General features: G+C 45.7%; 1 protein-coding gene across 3 annotated transcripts in view; it reads left to right on the top strand.

The window, feature by feature from the left end:
- Window positions 1-12,998: 12,998 nt before the first annotated feature.
- The window catches only part of Kirrel3 (kin of IRRE like 3 (Drosophila)), a 566,099-nt gene continuing 551,962 nt past the window's right edge, over window positions 12,999-27,135 (top strand). The window contains exons 1-2 of one of the 3 annotated variants that reach the window (XM_005378522.2): window positions 12,999-13,333; window positions 15,767-16,190. In XM_005378522.2, the coding sequence (XP_005378579.1) occupies window positions 16,136-16,190 (55 nt within the window). In that variant the 5' untranslated portion in view covers window positions 12,999-13,333; window positions 15,767-16,135. Of the gene's footprint in view, window positions 13,334-15,766; window positions 16,191-16,317; window positions 16,365-27,135 lie in introns of those variants that run through there. The other 2 variants (XM_005378523.2, XM_013511050.1) reach the window with 2 other exon arrangements.

Genomic DNA, 27,135 nt, shown 5'->3' with positions numbered 1-27,135 from the left:
ACCTGAAGTTCCATTTGCCGAGTCTACTCTGTCAGTTAACAAGCTTTTGTGGCTGCAATTCCCTATAGCATAAACTCAAGAATTAAGCACCAGAGTAGTAAATGCAACTTCATATAACTGAGCAGTGAGTATCAATGCTTAAATTCTTGGGCTTCATTTTTCTCATGTAACAAGAAGTCAGGAGATAATATTGCAAGGCAGAGCTACTGTTCTAGGAAGTCATCTTTTGCAACCCTTTCCTGTCCTCCCAAACACGGGCCTTTGCTTCAAGGTCACAAGATACCTGATCTTGTGAACATAAAGTGTTCATAAACCCTCTTTCCCCCAAAATAAAACCTAGCTGCCATCACTAGTCTCTGCCTTGGTGGCTACTCTGCAAGGCAAGGATGGGCTGACTGTAGCTGTCATTTTTGATCTCTAGTTTTCAAGGCTCATTATTTTCCAGGAAACATAGTCCTAGATAGGAGGATGGGGAGATGAGTAAAGGGCCAAAAACTTGGGGTAGCTCAGTCCCTCTTATTAGTCATACAGTAGTTTTCCCAGAACTTCACCTAGTCGATTGTACAGGAGAGAATGAAGTCACATGATCCTTTCTAGCTGCAAGGGTACCTGAAGAGGTTCATAGTTTTAAATGAGCTTATGCCACTTTGAAAGGAATGAATGTTTTGTTACTGTGTTAGCTTTCCATTACTATAACAAATACTGGAGGTAATCAACTTGTGAAGAGAAAAGGTTTATTTTAGCTCATAGTTTTGCAGTTTCCAGCCCATAGTCAATAGGTCTCATAGATTTGGGCCTGCATTACGGCAACACATCACAGTGGGAGCATACTGGGTAGCAAAACTACTCACCTCCCAAGCCAGGGAGCCAGAGAAAGGAGGCAATGGTCCCACAAATCACTTCAAGGATGTGGTCCCAAGGACCTCTGGACATCCTGCACATTTCAAAGGTTCTACCACCTCCCAGTAATGTCACTCTGGAGAACAGCTCTTTACTACATGCTCCTTGCGGGAACATTTCCCCAGTCTATAGCAGTAAGGATCAGAGGAAAAGTAATACTGAGCAGGCAGCCGGCAGTTTTAGCCCCAAATACCTTAGAGCTGATTGCCAGTACTTTACAGTCTGACACTAGGTCATTTTTCTAGTTCCCTTTCCTCTGCTCCAGCCATTCATTTGATATTCAAACCACGCTAGAGGTCTCCACATCTTCTCAAGTATGAGCTGTGCTCCTCTCCCTTTTCTGCTTTTACCCACCTTGCTGCCCTCTACTTCTTGAGACCCAACTAAAATAACTCTGCTTTCTTTAGTGTTCACAGTCAAAGTCAACCTCAACTCTGCTATGCTCTCATAACATATTGTATTTACATCTATTAGAGCACTAATCCCATCCCACTTTGAATTATAATTTGCCCTACACATATCTGTCTCAGAAAACAAGGATCATATCTTGTCTATCTCTGTATCCAACACAAAATTTAAAATTTTATGGGCCCCATAGTAAATGCTCAAGTGTTTATAATTATAGAAATTTTTTGACTGCTTTGCTTTATGGTTAATAACGAATCAAAATAGACATCCTGAAGCAGTGTATAAATTAAAAGGTGGCCACTGCCCTCTCTCTGGAATAGTCCAATATTGTCTTCACAGAGGCAGGAGTACAGCCTCTAGAATTCTTTTCCAACTTGTAGACTCTGCAGTGATGTGAATGTTCAAGGAATAGAGGTTATGCAGATTCACTCACAGGTAGTTTGATCTGTAGCCTTCAAGTTCTAAAGATTCAAGAGGGAAGTAAGCACTTTCTTTGCCCTTTTGGTTTGATCTTGAGCCTCATGCAATTCTGCCAGATTTCTCTGCCCTGACCTGTTCTTGTCTCTAGTCTGAATCCTCACTAGGTTGAAATGATGATGATGATGATGATGATGATGATGATGATGATGACGACAATGACGACAACTCTGTATCTGGCCCATCATCACCACTGCCAAAATTCATCTCTGACTTGCTTCACTTTTCCTCTGTGCCCTGAAGTGCTGACTCAAAGAAATTAATCTCCAGATTCCTTTTCCTTCGGACTTCTAGCTGGAGGCACCAGGACGGATGACAGTGCAAGCACAAGAGGTACGGGTGTATTTATTCCCTGCTCCCTTCCTGCTTTATGCTGTTTCTGGAATAGGGTGCATTCTGCTCCCACCAGGTGGCTCTTTCCCAACAACCTGTTCTTGACAAGTTCCAGTAACCTGGTCCCTCCCTAAGTCTGTCCCAGAGGTGCTGAAGGCTCTCCATTGCTCCCCAGCCCTGAATGCCTCCACATCACCTTGTGTAGGTTCCCTGAACTCTCCTCATACCCTGTACTCACTTCATAAATGTTGATTCCGAGTCCCATCTGAGTACACCTTACTTTACACCAGGAACCAGACTGATCTGGCTGCCAAGGTCCTTGCTCCATGCCTTCACTGAACTGCACCCATGTGATCAGAACTTGTAAATTGCCTTCCAAGCATGTGCTCTAGGATCATTTCTCCAGAAGTCCTAGGTAATGTTTTCCTGGTGTTCGCCCAGGACAAAGCAAACCTTCACCAAAGACGCAGAAGTTCTGTTCACTTCTACAACTGCACTAAAACATCTTGCACATTTAAGAATGAATCTCCTTCTCTGATGTGAAACCAGTGCTTTCCCTGCATATAATTTGACTGCTTATATTTTGGAAGATGAAGAGAAGGGTAACAGATAAGGTCCCCAAAGATATCAAGACCTCTGTTTAACTGGGGCTAAAACTAAATAAACTTAAGTGAGCTTCCCCAAAGACTCACCCCACACCAGTGGGGAAAGTTTTAAACATGAAGAGCAGATCTAATAAATATCAGATGAACATGTGGTGCCCTGAGAATAAACCCTTTTCTGTTTTGTTTGTGTTCTCTGGGTGGCTGAGAAAATGGAAGCCTTGGATCTCTGCACAAGAGACGTACCACAAACCTCAGCTGCACCCCGCAGAGGCCAGTGAGTAAATAGGCAGTTTTCCCCCTGCACACCCCCACTGTCTCTCCCGCTCCTCTCCCGCTTCCTTTCCATTCCTCCTATCCTCTCTCTTCCCTCCTCCCTCTCTCAGTCCCTCTCCTCCTTCTCTACCTTTCTCTTCCTCTCTCCCTCCCTTGATCCTTCCCTTCTTAATACTTTCTTTCCTTCTTTTCTCTTTCTGCAGCACAAGAACAGTGGTGGCAAGCACACCACTAAATCATTTGCACATTTTTGCACATAGAAAGTGATCAATAAGCATGAGCTTGATAGAGATTAATTGCTGGTCAAGACTACCCTACTCCCTGATGCCAGTTGGTTACTGTTTGCCTAAAAGTTTCAAGAATTAATTATGGTTCTGTTTCTCTTCTCTGTATTTGGGCCAGATTTAAAAATCTGGAGACTCACTGTGGCTTGTATCTCCCACATCTTCACCTTTTCCTTCTTGCCCCTCCTCCCCGACCTGGACAGTAATTACTGCTTCATTGGAGGCTCGATCAGATATGGGTGAAAGAAGCTAGTCTTTCCTCAAAAAGCAGAGCACAAAAGGAAATGAATGCTTCAATTTCTGTTTCCTTCAGGCATATTAAAGAGAATATCACTGGAAAAATCTGTCAGATACACTGTTAAATTCAAAGAAGATGTAATTGCAGAATAATACATGTTATGTGTCTCTATGTGTGTGTATATAGGTACTTATGCTTATATATATATATATAAATGCACAACAAAAGACTAGAAAGATTTAAGCCAAATTACTAGTAGTGGTTATCTCTGGGAGTGGATTTGGGGTGAGGGTGAATTAAAAAATATTCTCATTTTTCTCAATATGCTTCTATAGTATTTGCTTTTTTAAAAATGAAAGTATTTATTTTTAGTTTTTCCTTATATAATATATAGATTCCACCTCTAGTAGAGAATCCTTTAAAAAAATATTTTAGGTCTTTTTCTTCCTGTTCTATGAGGAAAAAACAAATTATTCAAAAAGAAAGTTTAAAAATTAAGATTTTTTCCTACTTGAAATACATTCCCTGTCATTTTGGGGTGTCATTTTGCTTCCTGATCATGATTTAAAATAGATAGTAATGAATCATCTCCCACAGCAAGTTTGACTCAGTCAAGTAAAAATGGTTCAAAGGAAATCAAAATTAGGAATTAATCTTCCCTATTACCACATGATGCCTCTCCCATTAGGTTGTACTGCTTGTATTTTCAGAGGCAGAATCTCGAATGGAAAGTAAGAGGGCAATGGCTATTAAGGTCTTGAATTTAGCTAATGTCAGTTTTGCACCTTGTCTCTTCCTGCTTTGCAGAGGCCCAGATAAGATGCTTTGGGAAATCTTTCTGCCCACCCCAGCTCACAGCAAAGGCTCCCTTTTTGAATATCTGTTTCTCAGGATCACTTTCTGTATCCTGCAAGAGCTTGTACTACTGACCTTAATGTGTCCCTAAACCATACAAGATCCCTTGGTGACAAAAAGTACCTTATCCATTTTGTGTCACCAGTGCCTGCATATACTGCCTGATGCAAACCAGGCGTTCAATAATATATTTGTAGCACAAACACTGAAAGAATGTATACATGGGTGGCCGAGTCCAACAGTCTTTGCCTCTATTTTCAGTTGGATTGGAAGGTACTTGAGGGCAAAGGTTTAAAATTTCTGCATTCTTTCCAGAGCTTTGAGAAAGGAGGCATTCAACAAATGTTTAATGATCGTTTTCCTCAATTTGAACAGATGATTAAAAATGTTCACAGAGATTTAGATCTTGATTTGTTTACCAGCCTACTGACAAGCAAAGGGAGGAGAGATGCATTATTTTCCTCATTTTGCAGATAATTCAAAAGATGCACAGAAAGATAAGATGTCTGACAACTGAGGAGAATGGCAATTCACTTCCCAGTCATTTTGGCTGCTCTCTCGGGGTGTCCCAGCCCCCTCCAGCACACAATGTTTTCCTCCTGTGTGCTTTTTCCTCACTTCAGGGAGCAGGCCAAAGCTCAGTAGAGAGTCATTGCTAGGTGATTTCTGAATTTCAGGCAGTTAAAGTAGAGAGTGGCTCTTCTTAATTAGGTAGTAGTAATAGCATAATTACTTGAAGGTGCCTTATAATTATATCTCTCCTCCCCAATCTCCTTTAGGTGCTTCAACCCAAATCTCCAGTTCTCGTCCTCCTCCTGTTCTGTGTCAATGTAATGCCACTGGGCCAATATTAAACATTCATCAGAAATGGTTGTGTCATAATAAAGGGGGAAATTTGCAATGGATTCTCTCTTAAAAACTCAAAACTCAGAGGTGGTTATTGCTACCAGGTAGCAAACTCTAATTTGAATCATTTTGTCTGCATAGTAGATATATAGAATGGGAAGTTGCAAAATCACTGCAAGCCATTTTACCTAGGTGCCTCTTGAATGTCCATCTCAAAGGGACTCTATGACCTTGGTAGAACACTGAGGAGTTCCCACTCTGCCAAATGCAATTTTTCCTTATTTCCAGCTTCCAGTCCCTTAAAAAACAGGTTTGCTCTTTGTTCAATCCTAAAAGGAAAGCAGCGGAATCACCACCTGCATCCACCACCACAGAAAAACTCTACACTTTTCTTTCCTCTAGAGATGTGATGTAGCTCTGAACTGACAACCTTTGAGCAAGCAAAACACACCCAAATATAAGGGCAGAGAGTGAAAATGCCAGGAACAGAAAGGGAGCTTCAGTCAGTAGCATGCATCTTCCACTGTGAAAAACGGCTGCCTGAATGAACACCCTTCTCAAGAAAGGACGGGCCAAGGGAGTCATTAGTGAAAGCATGAAACTCAGTTTTACATCTCATTCAAAAGATGGATTCACTGTGTTCCTCCCTCTCCAGGTGGGTGAGTTAGTTTAGTGTGGAATTTGTCTGCCCTCACTGAAAACTTCAGTTCGGCAATGAATTATTCCAAGTAAATTAAGTGTATCGATCCCCTCCCCTTTCTGACACTTTGTAGATATTGCTATCAAATCACGCTTCGTGCAAGTGTCAGTTTTTGCCACAGACATCTGAAGAAGGGAGCAAAAATTCACTTGAATTTTTCAGCATCTAATACAGACTTAGGGGTACAGCACAACTTGGGGAGACCACAAAAGGCACAGTCCTATGATGAGCAAGATGATCAACCTGAGAGACTTAGCACAAGTGGCTGATAAAAACAGGGTGGTGAGTTTGGTCCTTGCATTCTTCATGTAAGATCAGGTCAAGGTCATGTTTCATGTCTTTACTCTAGCCAATTTTCATACAAATGCAAAAGGATCAGAACCAGGCCCAGGCAGAAGAGTTTGGATAAAAACTGTGACTCTATCACAATTCTGGGAAAACAACAAGATCACATAACCTGTGAGTAGGAGGCAGAAAAAAATACTTTTGTCAACTGTAGAGAGCCAGTCTCTTTCAAAATGAAGATGTGCACCACTTCATCAGGGTCTCAGTTGAGACTTGTTCCTTTGATGTGTATTTATTTTCCCTGTTGTAATGGAATGAATGTTTGTGTTCCCTCAGATCCATCTTTTGGAAGCCTTACTCCTGTGGGATGGCAGTGGGAGAAAGGACCTTATGTGTGGGAGGTTATTGGGTCATGCAGGTGTATGAGATTAGCGTCCTCAAAGAAGACACGGAGAGCTTCTCTGCTTCCTGTTATGGAGGCCCTCTGCATAGAAGGAAAGAGGCCCTCTCCAGACCCCAGGTCTGCAGGCACCTTGATCTCGGTTTTCCCAGCCTTCAGAACTATGGAAGCAAATGCCTGTCAAGCCTTCTGGTCTATGTTATTCTGCTGTAGTAGCCAAAACTAACACAACCATCAGAATGTTTAGATGACTGAACCATTTACAAATAATAAATTCTTACTCTTCCAAAGAAAAAATCTTTCTCTGTATTATCTAGTTGCACTGTCATTTTTGACTAAAACCTCTCATACTGAGGCTGTTGAGTATAGTTTAAGGATGATTTGCCTAAAGATAAAGGGTCTAAAGATGAATGGTCTGCCCCAGATAGTGAATGAACGTATACTATCAGGTATTATTTTCATCCATATTATCTCATATGAAAATACCTATGGATGAAACAATATGATACCTTAATTTGCTTTAAAATGATCCAATGAGGTGGGATGAAGCAGGGAAGATAGACGAAATGGGCTTAGCCTTAGCTTGAGCACTGTGGGGACTAGGTGATGGTGCATGGGGTTCTAATAACAGTGTTCCTCAAATGTAGAAAACTTTGTTAAAACAACAGTAGGATGGTCCCACCTCAAAGATTTAGATTCAGGAGGTCCAGAATAAGGTCCATGGGTTTGCATGACAGCAAATTCTCAGGGGATGCTAATGCTGCTAGCCCAAGAACCCCATGCTGAGAAACACTTCATTATATTTACCTTCTGTTTTAAATGATCAAAAACTCCAAATCAAGTGGAGCTGTACTCAGCTGGCACAACAAAAAAAGATGCACGAGACAGCACCTCTGCCCCTGCCTGCTGCCAATCCCAGACAGCAGCTGAGAAAGATGAAGAGATACAATCCCCAGAAAAACAGTGAACCATCAACTAAATTCAAATTGGACCTAGTGTAGAAAAAATTAATGTTGTTTTTCCTTGTTTACTTTGAACCTACGTCTGTATAATTGTAATAGAGTGTGATAGATTCTCAGCTGGTCTGGGATGTGTAGTTAAGCAATATGAATAAGTAGGGTTTCTTCTAACATTTTTTAACACAGCAGCTAGCGTAAGGTGGTGATTTATACAGATTGATGGTACTACCTCTCACTTTTGCCTGAGACCCAGGCTTGAGTCAAAATGTATAGACAGAAATCTTTCTCTCCATTCTCTCAGCTGCACCTAGTTCCAGAAGATAGATATGGATTTCCTGAATTCAGTTGGATCGAAAAGCACCAGATGATGAACGAATAATGTTTCAAGCTTGACACTGGGTGGTCACAGGAGGACTTCAGGAGTTTTAGCTAAATCGTATTTCTTTTAAACAACACTTAGCAAACAATCACTGTGTGCCAGGCAATGAGCTCTTCATACTCTGAGATATGCAAATATAAAGTTTCTAAAAATTGTCCTTGTCCTTGAAGTTCTCACATGTAGTTTAGAAGTTTGATAAATAGTTACCATATTAACAGCTCTATAACAAGAGATTGTAAGAATGCTATAGAAACCTCTTCATTTTTGACTGAGAGGAAAAAGAAGTAAAACAAACTTTTTATGGGCAACATTAGCTGCAGTTTGGCTAAATGTCTCCCAAAGGCCCTGTGTTAAAGGTTTGGTGCGTAGGGTAGTGCTGTTGGGAGGCTCAAGGGTCACTGAGGCAAGCCCTTGAAAGGCATGGGGGACTCCAGCCCCTTCCTGTTCTTCTTTGTTTCTTGGCTCCTGGGGGAGGGTCTTTTTCCTGTCATATGCTCCTGCCATGATGTGCTGCCTCACCACAGGTCAAAACAATGAGGCCCATTGACCTCAGACTAAAACCTCCAGAGCTGTGAACCAAAGTAAACCTTTCTCTATTTTAATTTGATTACCTTAGTTGTTGCAGTAAGGGAAAGTGGACTAGCATGGCATTCCAAGCCATTCTGTAACAAGGAACATCCATTTGTTAGACAAAGGGATAAATGAAGGAGGAACATTATACCCGAAAGAGGAAATAGTATGAGAAAATATGCAAAGCCAAAGTGGCTGCTGTCTCTAATCAATAAAGCAATTTGGCAACACTAAGCTTTGGCTATAAAGGAAGAAGCTGGTGAGGAAGAAAGACATGTTGCTTTAACCTAACATATATATTATGATTAAAAAATTACACTTTGTGGTGGGAACTGCTATGGACTGCATTGTGTGTCCCCTTAAAATTTATATGTGAATGCCTCATTCCTCAATGTGACTGAATTTGGAAACAAAACATTTGGGAAGTTATTGAGGTTTAATTAGGGCATAAGGATGAGGCCCAAGTCCAATAAGATTGGTAGCTGTCATGGTTACTTTGCTCTCATTGCTGAGACAAAATACCTGACACTCAGAATTAAGAAAGGAAAGGTTTATTTGGCTCACAGTTTGTGGAAGTTTCAGTCCATACTCAGTCGGCCCCAAGGCGGGGTAGCACATGGCAGAGGGCAACAGTTCATGGTAGCGGAAGAAAGCAAAAACAGCCGGAGCAAAAGGGAGGAGTGTTGGCAAGCAGCTTCTTTCTCTCCCTTACATATGCAAACTCTACGACCAGGGCAGATGTAGCACTCACACCCGTAATCCTAGCATTAGATCATGGATCAATCATAAACTCTAAAAGTCCGCCCCATGACTGCATGAGGCTTTGAGGGGACATCCAGACACCAACTATAACAGTGGCTTTAAAAGGAGAGTGATGCCTTATACCCAGGAAAGGCTGAATGCATACATAATAAGAAGGTAGCTGTCTACAGTCCAAGAAGGAAAGCTTCACCAGAACCTGACCATACTAGCATCTAGATCTTGGACTGCTAGCCTCCAGAATAGTGAGAAAACACTTTCTATTGTTTGAGCCATCAATCTGTGGTATTTTTTTATGGCAGACCCAACCAAGATGGAGACCATCTACATTTTTAAGTGTGGGGATGATAATTTCAAACAGACATATGTAGTAGATACAGCCTAAATGGTAGAAGGGGTCTTATTAATCTGGAGACCACCCAATGAGGTGAGGATGTATTCATTCAGGTAGACATGATTGAAACCTGGTCTAGGATGAGGAATTTCAAATATTTGAACAGAAAGCACATTGCCAAGTTTATTGGAAACTGTTACATGTGTGTGTATGTGTGTAAAGTTTTGTATATACATAAACTTATATGACTTTGCATGTTATAACTTTTATATCTATGTATGTGGAGACATATAATTTTATTATGTGAGGATAGAAAGAACATAGTGTGTGATAAACAGAAAAGAGAAAGCAAACTTTGTCATTGAGGATGAAAGCTTACAGGGACTTGGAATGAGATGCAGCTGTTCCCTTGACTGCCATAACAATTTACTAATTTATGACACATGACTAGAGTGCATGGGGGTTGGGGCAATGGTGTGGGAGAGATGTGGAAAAGAATAATAGAGAAAAAGAATAAATGCAGTATAATTTCTCTTACTTTGAATACCACAAATGAGTCATATAAATGGAATTTCACTGTCTTCCAATATTTTCCACATAATTAGCCTATTCATACACATAAAAAGAGCATAGCATATTCTGAAATGATATGAGACCTGTTCCAAACCCTGAGGAGAGATGCTGAATCTTGCCTTCGGTGCCATCCCCAGAGCTTGGATGCAGGTCCTGGCCCATGCTCTCAGCCAGCAATGAGCAAGGCACTGGGGCAATGCCACCTCTTTTCATAACATTTCTCAGATCTTTTCTTCCCTGTAAAGTGTACACTCTTTAGGCCTTTGCTGAGAGAGATAATGCTGCTCCCGTGTGAATTGAATACCCAGTGCCCTGCATGCATGAGTGTGTCAAGGCTAAACAGGTCTATTGTTCTTAAACAGTACTGCCAGAGAATCGTATTCTTGTGCAGAATGATGCCAAAGAGATAAAAATATCTTTCATTTCTATAGTGCCATGCATCTTAAAGTGTGTTCCACATTTTGCAAACTATATATAGGCTCAATTCATTATCCAGCCCCATAAAATACAGCCAGAGCAATGGCAGGCACATGCCAGATGTTTGACAATGGCTTAATAACGGAATGAAGAATAAGTTAAATTGGATTCGAAAACAGGAGACGGGATGTGGGGCACTAGGTAAAGCTTTGCTGTTCATTCACTCCTGTGTCTTCTGCCTACCAGAGTATGAACTTGGGACACAGGTGAACTAGAGAAACACTTCCTACCCCATGGGACTCCCAGGGTAGAGGGATAGAAGATGCATGATTAGACACACTTTACAGTAAAATATGATCCACATGAAGATGGAGAAAGCGCCAAGGCCTTCATTGCCTTTAAATAAAGTCTTTTCCACATAGTCACTCTGGCATCCTCCTCCTCCTCCACTAATAAAAGGTTTGTATCCACTGCAGTGATAGAATGTATGTTGAAGAAAATGTATCCTGGAACCCAGAATCTAGGTGGGATGTGAGCGCAGTGCTGGGAAAAGTAAAGAATGGAAACACACAGGTTGAGTGAGTTGGGGAAAGACTGAAGGCATCTAGAGTAGAATGGAAATGAAACAGCACATTTCAAGGTTATAGCCTGTTTTCTTGGAGGTAGAAACTGTTCAAAGTATTCCGCCTTAAGCATGATGGTGTTGGAGAAATTCTTCCAAAGCTCTTCATGCTGAAAGCTGCAGCCTCTGAGAAATAGACAATAGGACTCAGGGGGTAAGAATTACCTCAAAGATCCACGGGCTCAAACCAGTCACTTTATAGATGAAGAAAGATGTGCTCAGGTTCATTAAATGTATGCAATGGTTAGCAAGGGCCAGGAGAGACTCAGGCCCAAAGGCTCACCCTGACCCCCTGATTTGGTCCCTGTCTTGGATGAACCTTGCTTTGAGGCGGATGCCTCTAAGATGCTAAATATCTGGTTCTTTCTGCCTTTTCCACCACAGTAGAGAGGCTAAAGAGTTAAAGTATTGTAATCTACCTACACCAGTGATGGCAAACGTATGGCACATGCGACCCAGCAGGTTGTTTGTTATTATTGGAAACCTTAAAAGGTTTGCTATCACTGAATATGAACAAAAAATCCCCATCCTGAGAAATGAGAAAGAAATAATTTGAAAGGCTGTGACTGTCCAGGTCAGATGGCTGCTACCCAGATAAGCCCTCTGAAGACCATTTGGTCCCTGGAATTGTAAATAGGTTAGTGCCCTTATTAACTTACACGGGAATTGAGAGTCAGGTTACCCTGAACTCCCAGCAGAAGCCTGTTCAAAAGGTGTTAAATCTCTGGGTAAGTTTTTAACCAGTACTGGCAGGATGTATGAAAAGCAAAAGGAGAATGTGGTTTATAATGTGTCTATGCAACAAATATTGCCAAGAGACATTAAGCAGGAAATTCTCTGCTGGTGATGACGGCCTGCCTCCCAGAAAAGCCACTCCCTGTCTTACCTTGGTAATGGTACACATGGACACAAAGATAGTGAAAGGAAGCCGGGTCTGGCACCCACAGAGGCAGAGGGTGAGTGACAGCCCAGACCGGGGCTCAAGGGTGGGGCCCTATAAGGCATCCCAGCCCTGCAGCTTCCTGCAAAGCCTCAGGCAAGCCCATCTAGAATGTCCCATCTAGAAAGGAAGGCAGGGATGGACGACCTCCACGGCAATTTCTGTCATTAAAATGCCAATAAGACATTTTATATTTTTTCCATTTGTGCACATTTCTATACCTCTCCCCAAGTAGAGGACCCACTTTCCAACCAGGCAAATTCATGTATTCATTCTACATGTCTTTAAGCACCCAAATGGACTTTTGCATAAACTAACAGAGTAATAAATGTTATTGGTTCTGGACTGACAGCCACGGAGAAGGTCTCTGAGAAGTGGGGATGAGCCAGGGTCTCGGGGTGTGTCTGACCACCAGCCTGCTCTGGGCACTGAACAACCGTGCTCCTAACTCCTGCGCAGGACCCACAACTTCGAGTCTCCTACGCCTTAGATTTCAGAAACCACGGGAGCGACGCTTGCAGCGCGGAGAACAGGACATGGACGCTGTCCCGGAGAGCCCTGGCTTTTTGCAAATTCTTGGCCAGTAAGCCGCAGAGATAATCCTTCATTCTCTGTGGGCTCCAACTTCAGCGGTGCTCTTCGAAATCCCAGTCCTGCTCGCTAAGTTGAGGCTGGAGCTGGGGGGACAGGGGGTACAGAGGACACATCACTTGGCACTGAAGTCCTGGACAGGGCCGTGGGGCCTGAGGAAGTCGACTTCACGGGTTGCAAGCCTGGAGAAGAAACACTGGAGAGGATGCCACCTGCTGGCGAGGGACCCTGGCTTGCACGGCGGGCGCTACGGAGACCTGGAGCACGGATGTGCAGAAAACCAGAATTTAGGAGGCTTTCCAAGTGGGTGGTTTTCCGCTGTCTCCTCGGGGCTGCCAGCTCCATCGGCTGCGCTGAGACACCCCGGAGCCCGCGCGCCACCCCGCAGGAGCCGAAGTTTCCAGCAGGTCGCCTTCCCTCGCAGCGCGCCAGGGTCTGAAGATTCTCCGTGCTTCTCCATCAGGTGGAGCCGCGCTCCGCACTGCCTCCCTCCTCCCTCCTCTCTCCTCCCTCCTCCCTCCTCGCGAGCGAACCGCGCGCAGGCCGCCTTGCAGCGCCAGGAGGTTAACCGAGCCCCGGGAGGAGGTGAGGCGACAGGCGGCCCGGGCGGAGGTGGCGGGGCCGCCGTCGGGGCTGGCGCCAGAGCGCGGCCGGCTGTGGGTCCTGCAGGTACCGCTCGCGTTCTCTGCCCCACGTGGTGGCCACCGAAGATTGCCATGGGTTTTCCGGCACTCAGGGTTGAAACGCCTCCCGCTGGGTCCTTTTAGAGTCGGGCAGCTCCTCACTTAATCCAAGCTTTTTCCTTTCCTGCCGGAGAGCGGAGGCTGCGGGGAGGGAGCGGAGGGAGCGGAGAAGGGAACAGGCCCAGCTGGCTCCAGGGGGTCCGGAACCATTTGGGGGACCTTGAGGCCAGTCTCAGAGATCAGCGGGAGATGGATACAACGTCCTTCCCACCTTAGACTCCTGCCCATGCCGCTCCAGCCCGTTCTCCTCTCTAGGATTGAGTGTGAGAGTGGTGCGCATAGCTGTATGCATGCCTGGTTGCCCTGGAGGGCACAGCTCTCTAGCTCTATGACCCTGGTTTGGTAACACTGTATTTCCTTCGGGCTGAATTAAACAAATCCGGGCTCCGGGCCATTTCGGAATTAACAGTCAAAATTAAATAACAGCTTAAAGGATAAATCTTTAGTTAAAGCATCAAACGTTGCTTGGGCAAGTACCATCTACATTCTAATATTAGTTTTAGTCACTGCAACACTTGGCCATAGGCGTGATACCCAGACCTGACATTTCCCCTTGCCCTGTAGATTTAGTGCAGAGCAACTCCTAATGCTTCACGCACTATCCATGCAGTATTTTCAGCCTTCGCGTTACTTGCTATATATTGTTTGAAATTCTTCTTCATTTGAGTACGGTACTGATTTGCCTCTCCCCTTTCACTGCACTGTCTGTAATACCAAGCTAATGGACCAAGGCTATGCTGACACGTTGCTTCTGTACCTTGTTTGTTCATTTAGCTGATGGGTTGCCTCTTTTGTGTTTTCTTACTTTCTCTTGCTCAGCATCCCCACCACCACCCCCAAGCCTGCTTACAAATTTCCCTTTGATATGTTTAACAGCCTCTAAGGGATGCAGTTAAATAAACTATTAAGTTAAGAATAGAAGAGTCAACAAAGCAGACACCTACTAATTTGTAGATCTTTAATGTCAACTACCAGGTGTCAGCTCCTACCAGCACACACACACTTTAGCCTGTGCCCCTGTTTCTTTCTTGCTCATAAATACCAAGGGGTGATTTTTAAAAGTGAACATTCACTTTCAAAGTCAGAGTTGGAATGAGCCCCGAAGTCAGCAAAGTACCCCCATCTGTGAAAGTGTTGGAGAAAACACAAGAGGTTCTGAAAAGACCTCCAGAAGGTCCAGGGACTGAGAAAGCAATGATTGATTTTATAATTGAATGTTGAGTGGCCCACACTGACAGCATCTTTCATTCCCACCCCCCACCCCTTCGCCCACTCCACCTAACAGTGCATATTTTATATGTTGCTTTGTAATACCTGATTAGTTTGTGTCTTGCGTGTACACTCTGCTTCCACTCTAGATTATGAGCTTCTGAAGGCATGCTCTGTGCTTACTATTTTATTTCTCCCCAATGGCCTGCTTATTCCAGGCACGCCTAAATGTCCATCAAGTAAATAGACCTAGATAAATTCATGTTGATATCCTGGAGGAAATAGAGTTTGATTTGAGTGTGCATTTCATGACAGGTAAAAGACCTGAAGGTTCTTAGGAGGCTGTTGCCTATGACCTTGGCCTCTCCTTCGCAATCAGACTCACAGCACCTTTTGGAGCAAAGGCACACGCAGAGTGATGAAGTGCTTTTTAGGGGAGAGGCTCCAAATGCAAAGACAGGCTGCTCCCTGTCCTTGTTAGGAAGTGCACAGACCAGGGTAATAATAATAAATGGGTGTGTGTCACAAACCTACTTGTTTCCCCTCTCGTTCCTGCATTTTGTTTTCCAGGAGCAGTGCAAAGCAAACTAATATCCAATTCAGGTTAGATTACCTACCCACCTAACAAAGTCTCAAAAATGCAAAGCATGCTTCTCTCTTCAACTCCCGAGCCTCCCGCTGCACACACTGGCCAAGTCCTTGCTGGGGAAAGATGCACCCCTCCCCTCCCCCTCCGCCTATAGGGCTCCTTTCAGCCCAGTCTCCAGCCCCTTGTGTAAAAGCAAGGCATGCACAGTCTAAGGCATGTGCACACATGTAGTCATCCATAACTTCTCTCTCGTTAGACAACATTACATCTTGTGGACAAAAAGTCACAGCTCCGCTCCGTGCTCACGATGCTTTTTGGCCAATAATGGTGACAAAAGCTGAATATCCCCCTGTTTAGTGAAAAGAAGGAGCGAACACAGCCTTTCCCCCACCCTCCGTTGTGCAAAGATCCCCTCTCTCCAAGTGTTTCCTCTTTAATGATGACCTGTTTCCCCTCCCCCGCCTCCCCCCGCCCCAGCTTCTGTGAAAGGAGCCCTTCTGTCGCTCGTCACTCGCTCGCTCGCTCGCTGTGGGAGGAGCCCGCCGGAGGGAGCCGTGTGCCCGGGATGCCGAGAGCCAGAGAATGGATCTGCTCCGAGCGGGGACACTGCTGAGGATCCCGGCTTCCCGACGCGGCTAAAAACATACGATTTGTCTCGGCTGGCTGCAGAGACCCGGAGGCACAAAGAGCCCGCAGCCACTCTGAGGGACCGAGGGACTGACAGGCAGATGGTCGGCGCGAACCCGAGAGGACCCGCGGCGGAGGCTGAGCCCGGAGAGCCGCCGAGGAAGAGAAACTAACTGCACACCAAGTTGCCCCGCCGGCTTCCCCTCGCTGCGCTGAGGAATGAAACCTTTCCAGCTCGATTTGCTCTTCCTCTGCTTCTTCCTTTTCAGTCAAGGTAGGACCCTTGCGCCGCCGGAGTTGGAGCGAAGTCGGCCGGGTTGTCAGGGCGCGGGAGGCAGAGGGCAGGAACGCGGGCAGCTTCGGAAACTCGGGCTGATTGATGCGTCTCTCGGTGCCGGCGGAGAGGCACTGCAGTTTGCTGCTTTGCCTTTGCAAATGCAACAAAATGGTACTGTTTGTTTTCCTTTGGAAGGAAGGGGCTGGTAGGGCAGGGGAGGGAGGTGATTTTCTCCTCTCACTTGTCAACATCCAACTCCAACTCTCCAATGCAAATGAGTTCTTTCGGTTGCCGGTATGTTAATTAGGTAGTAGGTCCTTGTCCACGCAATATTGAACTTCTGGGCAACCTCCTCTCTTTCACTCCCAGGTTGGGGGAAAGAGGGGCAGGGAAAGGGAAGCTTGCTTGGGTGGCTGTTTTGACTCCAGTAAGGTCTAACTTGCCTGAGTGTGCAACAGGAAATACGTCCCTTTGCACAGTTGCAGAGGGGGTTGCAATAAAGGCTGCGTTTGTGGGGGTAATCTGCGGTGGTCAGGGGAAGCTTGTAGAATTTCATTGAAAGTTGTGGAGTTCTGAATTGTGAAACCTACACAGCCCTGGGTTCGCGCCTGGTGCCCATTGTTTCCTTTCTACAGCCGAGAGGGGTGGAAAGGGGGTGACTTTCTCAGGAAGAACTTTCCCACCTCTGGGCTCCGTGCCACCCCGAGCTGTGGGCTGACCACGGTGGCAGGAGGGGGAGGGAAGTTCTGGAGAGGGGCTACAAGTGTTTACTCAGCCAAAAGCCCTGAAAGTTACCTGTGGAATTGAGGTTGAAGGGGAAAGCGAATTGGTTGCATCCCACTCTTTGGAACGCCAGTGCTGCCTCTGCCATCTGGCATTTGTGCCAGCCAGCACAGCTCTGAGAGGGACAGGACTCTCTCAGAAAAATCCACAACAGAACACATCCATCTGTTGATTAAATGAAGGGTAAAAGTTTTCGAGAAAGCAGAGCATCAGCATGGGTGGCTGCCTCCACAAGCAAACAGCATGTATTCCTCGCTTCCCTTGTCAAGAAGAAGCCAAATGTAAGCAAACACCCAGCCTCCTACCTCCACTCTTCCACTGATCCTCTTGGTCACTGCAGATTTGCTCCTTATTTGTGCAGTTCAAACTTTGCTATTGACCCTCCTGATTAAACTTGAGTGGCCCCTCCCCAGTGTGAGTGTGTGTCCACCCATGTCTGTGCATGATGATAGCGTGTACACATACTCACACACTCGTGTCTTCATATGGCTGTGTGTGTCTCACCAGGGCTCCCTACGGCAGCAGGAAGATAAATTGCCTTCCCCAGAGTTTTCAGGCTGAATGAATAAGAGCTATCCCAGAACACTAGCATGGAGACAGGTTCTGTTATATCACCATTTTGTAAGATTAAGCTTTCTTGGATGTGTGCGTACCTGCTTATAGGCACACACGCACGCACATAGGTATACTCACTCCCATTCTCCTTTGCCTATTATCAATTCCCTCAGAAAGTTGCGTGTAGAGTCCCTGAGAGGAGGAGGGAATCTTCCAACTATTCTCCCCACCCTTGCCTCACACACATACATTTGCATGAGACTAGTGTAAGTTTTAATCAGCTCTTTGTGTATTTAGAAGCCTTATATATGATTCTTTTTAAGATTGGCATAAGAAGCCTATGGGCATCTAAGCGCCACTCTGCCTCTCAGAATCATTACCCCGTGCGTCTTTCACTTTGTTTTGTCCTCTATGAGTACCAAACTATTTCTTGATTGCCTCATATGAATCTTTAAATATTTACCTCCAGAGGTTCAGTGTTGTATTTCATAGGACACTAGGAAGAAACCACAGCTCATATTATTCTCAGTGCTTTGTTATTCCTGAGTGTTCTGAGCTTGGCCAGAACTACCACCATACCAAGAAGTGACACATAGTTTATTGGACTCCAAAACAGACCTCCAGACTCTGTGTCCAAAATTGACATTTCCCGTCAGGGAGAACTCTTTCACTGCACACTGTAGGTCCCTTGAATAGACAGCACCTAACTGTAGTAATTAAAGCTCAGGAAAGAAGATGTTTGTTGGCTTCATTGCAGTGTGATATGCATATGTTTTGACTGGATCTGTGGGCATTTAAAAAAAATGTAGTTGTTGTTTGGAGTATTGTGAATTCCCCGGAGATTTTATTTGATGCTCTTTGCCCATATGCTTAGTTCAAATACTGGGGCCCACCCCACCCAGTGCCATGCATCCCTCAAGTGATTGGATAGAGTGTATCTACTTGGAAGTGGTCGCTAGATGACCAGTGCATGTAGCTCTAGATGGTCTTCACCACAGAGAACTGAAGATGCAGCCCCACCTGTCACCCCGCAGCCCGGAGAGCCCCCTGCCTGACCAGCCCCCAGCATGCAGCTCCTCCCATAATGCTTTTCCAAGGAAATGTGCACGGTTCAGGTGCGCCCTTCCTGCAGAGAGAACAAGTGTCCAGGTTGTTTTTAGGGTCATATCTGGCCCTCCTGTGACACGGCCATCTGCTGTCAACCACCTCTTCTAGTGGGAAGCTGCATGTCACTTTGGAGTTTTGTGCACGTCGTTCTCGGTCTCCCCTCTCCCAGTATCTCCCTATGAAGAGGGTGTGAGTGCTCTAGTGTTCTGAGGCGTTTACCAGAAAACCTGTAGATAAACTCTAAAGTCCATTTCAATCATGCTTTCTCTCTTGATTGTCTGTTTGCTGATCTTTGCTTTTTCCAAAACCTTTTAGAGAGAGAGCAGAAATCAACATATAATTAAAGTCAGTGTCCTTACTCTTTAAAGTTTGGGCTTTTCGTGCAGATTAAGATCAAATATCTCTTTATTGTTCTTAAGGTGGCCGTAGAAAAGCTAAGTGACATTCCTCTGTTCCCACCCCTGCCAACACTGACCCTGTGCTTGGCTGGCAGTGGGGGAATGGAGAACTGCCAGTGTGTGCTGCTCATGGGTTTCTCTCTTGCTGGGGATGCCTCTTCCCTCAGCTGTCAGGATGGTCGTGCTTTGTACAGAAAGGGATAATGTCACAGCACAATTTGCCTCCTGCAGAGATACGGCATGTTCTGCCCCTGGGTGAAGAAGAATTGATTCTCTTGTCATCCATAAACTTAGAACTTGCAGTATTTTCCCCTTTATCATTTTAGTTCACCCAAAAGTATTTCCTCCCTTGCCCTTCTTAATCTTCAAGCCTCGTCCCGATATAGGACCTCCAATTGATATAGGGGAAATAAAAGTCCCAACCTGCTAGATGTCAGATACACCAAATTTACGTTCCCCAAAATTGAAGAATGAATTCCAAGGAACAACAGAGGTTAAGAGTAGGAAATATTTATTGAGAGACAACTCCTGAGAGACAGCAGAGGACCTAAAAGTGGGTTACCAATGGGTCCACTTCTCAATGGAAGTTTTTAGGGCAAAATCACGAGGTGGGTACAAAATCACAAGGTGAGTACACTGTGGGACAAAACTATGATCAACCAATAAGATTACAAGCATGGTCACTTAGGTAATATTGATCCAGTGGGGAAGCAGGTCACATAGAAAGTGTATACGGAAAGAATAAGGACCTTTTTTGGAAGAGATGGGTCAGGAACTCCTGGTCATCCACCTGTGTGACTGATGCTTATCTAGACTTTATTGGGCCAGGCAATACTAATTATAGTATACTGCCTGTCCCTTGGGAAGCCATGTAGGATTGGTCATTGCATCTTTATCTTGAGGCCTGTACTTCAGTGGGTGCGCCTCCAGCCACAGTTGTAATGTATTCTCATCTTCTACACTGACTTCCTCAAGGGCCTACCCCTGTCTAACTGCCTATAATATTTCCACCGAGCTTAGCTGTCTGTGATAATCCCCAGGAGCCAGCACACGCACATCTGCGGTGGCTTTGGAGGAATAAGGGCTCAGCAGGACTGACGACTCCCTGATTCCCAGCATGTCTCAAGTTCCAAGACATTTGTGGTTGTGTAACAGAACAGACTTGGTGGCTTCCACTTCAGACTCTAACAAAGGTGCTTGCCTTGCTCTGTGATACTCTGTTCTGGCATTCCCAGAGCATCCAGTCCTGCCTAGTGGCTTTGAGATCCAGAAGGCTTTAATTGTGCTGAAACCAGGTGTCTCGTTGGCTTTGTACGTGTGTCATACTGCTCTAAACATGGGGGAATGAAAGTGAAAACTTGCATTTACCTGTTAATGACATAGCTGAGTGAAGGATTAATCTGGGAACCATCTCCTTATTGGGAGGAATCTTGGTGGCCCATTTGCACTCTTGGTTGGCAGGAGACAGCAAAGAGGGAATCAAATGGCAAGAGTCATGGCAACCTGAATCTCCAAGGGAATAGCAGCATCAAGCAACCAGCAAGGTGAGCAGTGTGAGTGGGAAGAGCTGATCAGGGTGCAGAGAGCCAGGGGGAGGACAGGAAGCACGGAAAGGATAGTCACTGGAAAGGCTTGAGCTTGCCCAGATCTCTCTTGGGGAGGAAAGGGAATGAGGTGCATCAGTATACAGCATGAATACATTAGAGGAGCCCAAGAATGAAGGAGATGGAAGGGGGTTCAGGCAGAAAAGGAAATTGGGAGTGCGCAGCAACTTCTGAGAAATATTTAACATTACCCAGAAATGTCATCTAACAAAGCTGAGAGGTGTAGTGTGTTTCTCCCAGCCACCAGCAACCCAAGCAGTATGACATCTCATCTAGGGGAGGAAGAATCACTTCTTTTGTCCCTGAAGGTCATTGCACAGCTGCTAAGGGTGTGGGACTGTCTCTTTAACAAAGCTTATGGGTGGGGGACCAGGATATGCCTCTTGGGCATGGGCGTGTGGCAGAGTCTGCTGCCCAACAGGGAGCCCTCCTTTGCCAGCCAGACCTATTGTGGATGAAAAAGAAACACTCCAGGGTATGGGGGTGTGGGTGTGGTCAATGCCTTCACACCACACTGAGAGGCTCCCATGGACCCCCGCCTTGGGTGTAAGAAGGAAGATCTTGCTTGGAACTTGGAAGCAGCGAGCTAGGCACCGTACCAAGGAGCAGCCCTGTTTGGAGTGTGCCTGTGTTGGTGGAAGCCAGGGCCAGCAGGAGACCGGGTGGAGCAGGGGATTAGGCCTGAAGATGCAATTTTTCTTTTTGTTAAGCCCAGTGGGGGTGACTTAGGCAGTATTATATTGCAGGCCCCAAAAAAGCACATGAATAATCCAGAGTGAATTCAAGAGATTTCAATAGCAAAATAATAACAATACTAATGATACCTTTGATTTGCAGAGTACTTTTCTTCCAAGGAGATAAAAAGATAAACTGTTTTGGAAACATAAACGAAGAAAAGAAAATTGCTTGCGACGGAGGACTGGGGAGAAGGGCCAGAGCACTAGTTTTAAGGTCTTGCTGTGGATGGGGGAGATTGGGAGGGCTGAGCTAGGCACAGACATCATTTTTCAGCTACAGAAATTCCTTGTCCTGGTAAGAGGTTGAGATGATGTTTAGGTGGAAAAGCAGTGCAGGCGTTTTTCTGTCCAGGGCAGTTCCAAGAGCCAGGAGCCCTGGGCGCATCCTGTGCTGGGGAACAGGGATATTCTAATCCAGCAGCAGAGAAGGTCAGGGAGATCATGAAGGTACTGGATTCCACACTTTCCTCGCACCATCGTGGCAAGCCTAACTGATTTGAGCTCCCAGTGACAGGAGCCCCAGTTTCCCCTCAAGGCCATTGGACACCCCAGAATTCACAAAGCAGGGTTCAGCTGGAACTGCTGCTTTGGGGCTGTGTGTTCCCTGGGGGCTCATATCGCTTCACGGCCATCCACAAGGCAGGGAAGAGCAAAGGCAATCAGTACCTTAGGCCCACGTGGGCAGAGTTTCTCCTTGTATGCCAGATTGAGAGGGATTTATTTCCAGGTAGGGGGATGAGGGAGAATCTGCTGCGCTGAAACACAGTGCTGTTCCATATGTCATCACATGTCATTTTCTTTTCCCAAGGGGAAAGCCAGAACTTACCCAGTTAGGTGTGCATGTCAAGCAAGACTCTAGATGCCTTGTAGATCAGTGAAATCCTTCTCTCCCAGCTGGGCAAGGAATGTGGTGCCCTGCTTTCTGACAGAGCTTTATTATCAAGCTTGGGAGGGTTTCAGCCTCAACCTTTTTTCAGAGCCTACTCTGCCACAGAGGTGAGGGTCGGGGCTGGGGATTTAGCTCAGTGGCAAAAGTGCCTGCCTGGCAAGTGCAAGGTCGTGAGTTCAATTCCTGGTACCGGAAGAAAAACCACTAAAATAAATAAATAAAAGTGAGGGTCACAGGAAGGCTGTCGACCGCCCCTACTGAACATGCTCTTCCATTTGCTTTCTGCTTCTTAACCCATGGAAAGAGCTAAGGATGGAATGCGATATGGCACCCCCCCCACCTTCCTCCTTTTCCACCGGTAAAAATTAATGTTCTGGCTGTATACTTCTAGAAGTCAGTAAATGTCAATATTAGATAAGTGTTTCCTTTGTATCACTGCAATTTAGCATAAGCTGCTTGGAAACAAATGTCTTCCATAAGCACATAGTGTTTCAGTGAGCATACAGTCAACACCACTATGAGGATTAAATAAATGTCAGCTTTCCCTGGGTATGCGTGGTAACAAGCTGGAGCCTTGGAAATGGTGGCCAGCGTGGGTGAATCCTGCTTCTTGCTGGGTTCTTCTGTTGCAGCCTCTGTTGGCTGTAGAGTGGGACATGGACACTCATCTCTCTTTCTTGGGAATAACAGCCAAGGAAGTGGCTAAACCCAGACACTTCCTGCATTCCATGGGACGGCTTTTCCTGGAAGCCCAGAAACCTTTCTTTGCCCTTCTGACCCACTCTACATGCACCCGCACGTGGGCACACTCACATATGCATGTGCAGACACACTGCTTGCTGCTGAGGCATGGCGAAGTCTTCAGCCACTTTCCTCAAAGGACCGTCTCCCATCAGGTGTTGGTGTTCTCGAAGGCAGTGTCACACAAAGGTACCTGAGGCTGGTGTGGGATGATATGTAAACTAAAATTGCTAGGACCTACGTGCATCACTCTTAGAAGATATATGCACATCAGGCTGAGGTACCAAGCGGTCTGCTCCCTGGATCTGCACACACTGAATGGTTGTTGCAAGTTCAGATTCTTGACAGCTTGTGTCTACAGGACAAGGGTTTGAAATCTGATTCTGTGAATTACGGTGATGATAAACACACAATTCACACATTCTCCTCAGGGACTCTACATACGCTGGTGTCTCAGTGGACCTAGTTTGTTACTCCTTCTTTTACCATCAGTGGCATTTTGTGAACCTGAAGCTCAGCTGTTGGGCATTCAGCCAGAAGTCACTGTGGACCTACAGTGTGGTAGACACTTGCCAGGGGATTTTGACGTAGATGTGATTAGAATCATGTTTCTCTCCTAGATCACATTGAACTAAGTTACAATACAGTGAGCTCAGAGCTGTCAGAGTGTTCTGAGACACTGGCATAGCCCAGGACATCACAGAGGAGGTGACATTTGTGCTTGACTGTGAAGGATGCTTAGGGCTTCTTCAGATGAAATATGAACCAGAGATTTGAAGCTGTGCCTTACACATGTTTGCGAAGGCAGGAAAGCAGAACAGAATGTGATGTGTTCAGAAGCAACAGGTAATGTGATGACTGGAATGTGCGTGGATTAGAGAAGTAGGTGGAGAAAGTCAGCAAGGGTCTGGTTGCACATGGTCGTGAATAGTATGAAGCATCTTTTAAGAATGGATTGACAGAATTAAGTCAATACTTTTTAAACACCGTCAGTAGCTTGTGGGTCTGTAGTCCTCCAAATAGCTTTGGTCTGGAGATCAACATGTTATGTATTCTTGGTATTCCCTGTGTTTCATGTTGGGCTGAAAAAAATAGAAAATTGAATAGAAGTAGACTCACTCTTCCTGGCTTATCTTCCTTCATAGTTGGTATATAAATGGATGGAAAAGCAAGCAAAAGAATGATGCTGGGGAATTGACCTTCACTGCTGGTCTGCATTCCAGAGAGGAGGCAGTAAAAGATAGTAGGTAGATCAATGTTTACAAGAGGTGTGTGGATAAAAATGTAGACGAGAACACACCATGCACAACCAAGGCCTGCTGTGTACACTCTGGCATGTAAGTGAGGGGAGTACATCAAAGATTAGGATTGGCATGCTGCTGGGGCCCCTTCATGGCTACCAAGATGGTCAGGAATATTGAGCATGAGTAGTTAACCAGAAAGCACATAAGGACGGGGGGGAAGAAAACAAAGATACCTGGGGACATTTTGATAGCGAAGACTTCCTTGTTCTCAAGAGGAAATTAAGCCATACTAGCACTGAGATGAATAAGGTAACAAGTTAAATGATTCTACCCAGAACATGTAAGAAATGCTTTGTAAGTTGCCTGTGCTAAGTAACCTTTCATTCAGTAGCAGAGAACATCATCAGATCTACCCGTAGGTTCTGAGTTTTGGTTTCTTCTCTCCAGGAATTGGTGGGGGCTGGCAGGACAAGCTCAGCGGGAAGGCAAAACTCCCAGTTGCTCTGCAGGAAATAGACAGTAACTATTGTTCTGCAAGACTATGGATATCTAAGTCTCATATCTAAGGCTGGTCTGTTGTTGAGCAGTCTCTTAGAGCTGAAAATTCTCAGTAAGAATAGAATAGGGTCATCAGGAATGAGGGAGTCAAATCCTAAGAAATGGGTTGAGAGTCCAAAAGTTGATATCCAAAGTGTCTCATAACTCTACAGTTCCCTGGATATTCTCTCTCAGCAGCTATCTATTTATTTTGGACAACACAGTCCTAGAAGTAGAGGATGTATTCTGGATCTCTTTGCTAGTGCCTTTTCATGTAGGTGCCCAGCAAATTCCATTGGTTGTTATTGGTTGTGGTAATGGTAATAGTAATTGTGTTTTTATCTTGATGATAATTAGCATTTGTGTAAAGAATCACACATTGCCAAGCGCAGCTTTCTCAAGCAATACCTCATGTCATCACCACAATAACAATGAGAGAAGGGCGTGATGTCAAATTCCAGAGAGGTCGCCTTGCTTGACCAAAGACCTTCCCAATCTGGGTCACTGTTTCACGTGCTTTGAGCTAGTAGTTCCAGCTGCTCCAGGCCATCAACACTAAGCAGTACTTGAGATGATCCTAAACTGGGGCATAAAGCAAGTGATGTTCTTAAAATTTGTGGGAATTTTCAGTGACCAGGCATAGAAAGGGATTTTAGGGGTTCCCTGTGAAAATTAGAGACTGAAGTCCCAGAGCTGATCTTTGAACAGTAACCTGGAGTTGTAGCTCTATTTCTTTTTTGAACCAAGATTCTTTCGGTGTTGAGTCTTTCATCTTTCTGGCAACCAGCTTTATCTTGAGGGCTCAAGGTGTCCTGGCCACTGTGGCCTGGGGAGGTGACAGACCAGACTTTTGTGTTATCAGGAAGACACTGCTTGGGTAGTTTTTTTGGCTGTTCTCCGCTCCTCAGACTCGTACACATACACACACACATACACACACACACACACACACACACAAAGAAGTGAAGGACTTTTCTTCTCTTAATTAGTTGATTAAAATATCCATGTCTTTTATCATCACTGGCGCCTGATAGACTATGGGGCACACAGAAGGCTCTGAATAAATGTGAAAACGTTGGACTGGATGGAGGGATAATGAAAGTAGGAGAAGAAAATACAACCTGTGAAAATGAGCACATGCAGAAATGCTGGGGGCTCTGGGCCAGAGGCAGAGGAGAGAGCCCGGCTATTTAAAGTTCGGTCTGTCCCAGCAGGAAGTTGTTCCTGTCTGAGGAAGGCCTTGGATGCCCATCAGGTCATCCGGGATGCTGCCAAGAGAAGCTTCCTCTGGCAAAGACACCCGCTCCTGGGCTTCAGTGAGAAGCCACCATGCCCTTCTGTCCTTTAGTGCATGTCAGTGCCCATTGCCGTCAGTCACCTGCAAATGTCACAGGTGACTCCACTCTGTGCAGTGTGACAGGCCACCTGTCACCTTTGGCAATGCTGGGAGCTATGACAGCTTCGGAGTCACATGGGGACCTGGCTGGTTCATTTTGCAGCCGTTTGGGGGACAGAAACATATAGCATGCATCTGGGTGCTGCACAGGAAGCGACCCCCCACCGTTTCCTGCCTGTCTGACCTGGGGGTTGAGAAAGCGAATCCACCAGTTTGTCCCCCAGTGCCCTTGTAACCCATATTCTGCAACCTGTGCTTTCCTGTGTGTCACTTGTGGATACTGGGGCGCACCCTCCCCCTCGGGGGTATAGCTTCTGAAGCCTTCATCTTGATAGGATGCTGTGCCCATACGAGGAGCAGCTGTGGAGAGAGGACCTACTCCTTCCTGGTGGCTGCACCCGGAGCTGGCAGAACAGAATGTGTGGGGATGTGATGTCAGGTGAAGACTGCAGTTCTCAAGTCAGCCTGATGGTGGCAGCAGCAGCGCTTGCAAAGCCCAGGAGTGAGCCCAGAGCTGCCTGCAGAAGGAGCCCAATAGTAGTAGGTACAGCCGGCGGCCTGGAATTGGGGCCAGAGAGCTGCGAGGCAGGGACATCGTGGGCAGGAGGCATGGGTGAGCTGTCCTTATCCACCTCTGAGTGGGCAGGGCAACGTTTCAGATGGCGGCAGCCCTCCAGGAAGCCGAGGCTTGGCTCTTCCGATTCTGCTGGGTGTGAGGGGAATGTGTTAAGGGGATCCCTACCAAGAATGACAAGATCTAGGTGGGTACAATTAAAAATGATCAGAGGGGCTTGGAAGAGCTACAGAAAAGGGAGTGAGAAGCCTCAGCATGTGGTGTGGGCTTCCCTGCCGTGAGGGATGACGTTCCTCCTCTGTGTGTGAAATGTCGGTGCTCCCCAGGGGCGACTCCCCGCTCCCAGGAATGGGTCCCTTTCACCTTGCAGGAGGCAA

Source organism: Chinchilla lanigera, unplaced genomic scaffold (genome assembly GCF_000276665.1).
Source record: "Chinchilla lanigera isolate Chin_1 unplaced genomic scaffold, ChiLan1.0 scaffold00011, whole genome shotgun sequence".
In the NCBI taxonomy this organism is placed as follows: Eukaryota; Metazoa; Chordata; class Mammalia; order Rodentia; family Chinchillidae; genus Chinchilla; species Chinchilla lanigera.
This window is presented reverse-complemented; position numbering and strand designations above follow the sequence as displayed.